The sequence below is a fragment of the Mandrillus leucophaeus genome, unplaced genomic scaffold (assembly GCF_000951045.1).
Source record: "Mandrillus leucophaeus isolate KB7577 unplaced genomic scaffold, Mleu.le_1.0 Scaffold170, whole genome shotgun sequence".
In the NCBI taxonomy this organism is placed as follows: domain Eukaryota; kingdom Metazoa; phylum Chordata; class Mammalia; order Primates; family Cercopithecidae; genus Mandrillus; species Mandrillus leucophaeus.
Genome location: NW_012101699.1, coordinates 792,454 through 793,784, shown reverse-complemented (window position 1 = coordinate 793,784; position 1,331 = coordinate 792,454). Strand labels below are relative to the sequence as shown.

Below are 1,331 nucleotides of genomic sequence, written 5' to 3'. Positions count from 1 at the left end.
GGGAGGCGGAGCTTGCAGTGAGCTGAGATCCGGCCACTGCACTCCAGCCTGGGCGACAGAGCGCGACTCCGTCTCAAAAAAAAAAAAAAAAAAAAAGATCCTTAAGGACACGACAACCAGAAAGCAGGCACTATGAATGCATGGGTGTTGACTAGGCCCTGGAAAAAAAGGCAAGGGATGCTCAAGGCGATAAACATCTGAAGTCACACCCAGTGTGAGCCAGGTTCTGTCCTGATGGAGACATTTTTGTAGTCATCAGGCAACAGGAGAGCTGCCTGGCGTCAGTTGTACGGTCCTTTGCGGAATCAGAGTCATGCAGCCTTCAAAACACATCACTTCTTTATTCACGCTGAAACAAAACAAGGCCACTAAGTGCCCTGCTCCCTCACTCACTCGGACCTGCGGACGCGGGGACAAAACTAGTCATGTTTTCTAAGTGGCCACAGGATAGCAAAAGTGTGGCTATCAAGGGGGAGGCGGGCGCTCACCACCTGCCCCTCTCAAGTAAAAATAAAAGAAAGCACTCTGAGATCCAGGGAGGGTGCCAAACTCATTTCTTTTTCTTGAGATGTGACTAGTAAGTGGAGCAGAGAGTGACGCTGAAGTGCATTCATGCTTTCCGTGATGAGGCTGCAGAGCTGAACTGCCCTGCTGACGGGGAGACAACAGCCACGTGGACATGTCCTGTGTCCTGATGACTGCCTGAAGGTGCTGCTCATCACCAGATGAAGGTTTGGGAGACACGTTCATGCCATTGGACCACAGATGTCAAGTTAGGAGAGAATGTTTACGACGATGACAGAACTGGGATTGACTGCAACATCACAAAACTCAGGAACTGAGATGGGCCTAGACCCAGCGTGTGACATGGCTGTCGAGACTAAGGCCACCCGAGACTGTGTTAATTAATGGGGGCCCTTAGAGGGTGCCCTGCTCAGGCTGTATATCTCAAATACTGTGTCTACTTCTGGGCCCGTATTTTAGGGGTGCAGCTGACAAGTGGGTCCCCAAGGTGGTGAGGCTCTGGGGGATTTTATTGTTAAGAGAATGGGTCTCACTCTGTCGCCTAGGCTGTAGTGGTCTGGTCAGTGCTCACTGCAGCCTCACACTCCTGGGCTCAAGCCATCCTCTTGCCTCAGCCTCCCCAGCAGTGGTGGCTTTTTCATAGGACAGAGGGTTGGATGAACTTTTGAGTTTAACACAGAGAAGGGAAGACTTGGAGCTGACCTTTCCAACTAACACGTTAAAGCCTGCTATTAAAAGCAGGACAGACTTGCTCTGTTTTGCCTAGAGGAAAGGTCTAGGGCCCAAGGGCAGAAGGTACGGGAGCC

At 51.2% G+C, this 1,331-nt stretch overlaps 1 protein-coding gene across 1 annotated transcript in view; it reads right to left on the bottom strand.

Moving 5' to 3' along the window:
- The window catches only part of LOC105537302 (40S ribosomal protein S8-like), a 4,470-nt gene extending 3,720 nt beyond the window's left edge, over nt 1-750 (bottom strand). The window contains 1 exon segment of the mRNA XM_011976887.1: nt 657-750. Within this exon segment, the coding sequence (XP_011832277.1) occupies nt 657-750 (94 nt within the window).
- Nucleotides 751-1,331: the final 581 nt, after the last annotated feature.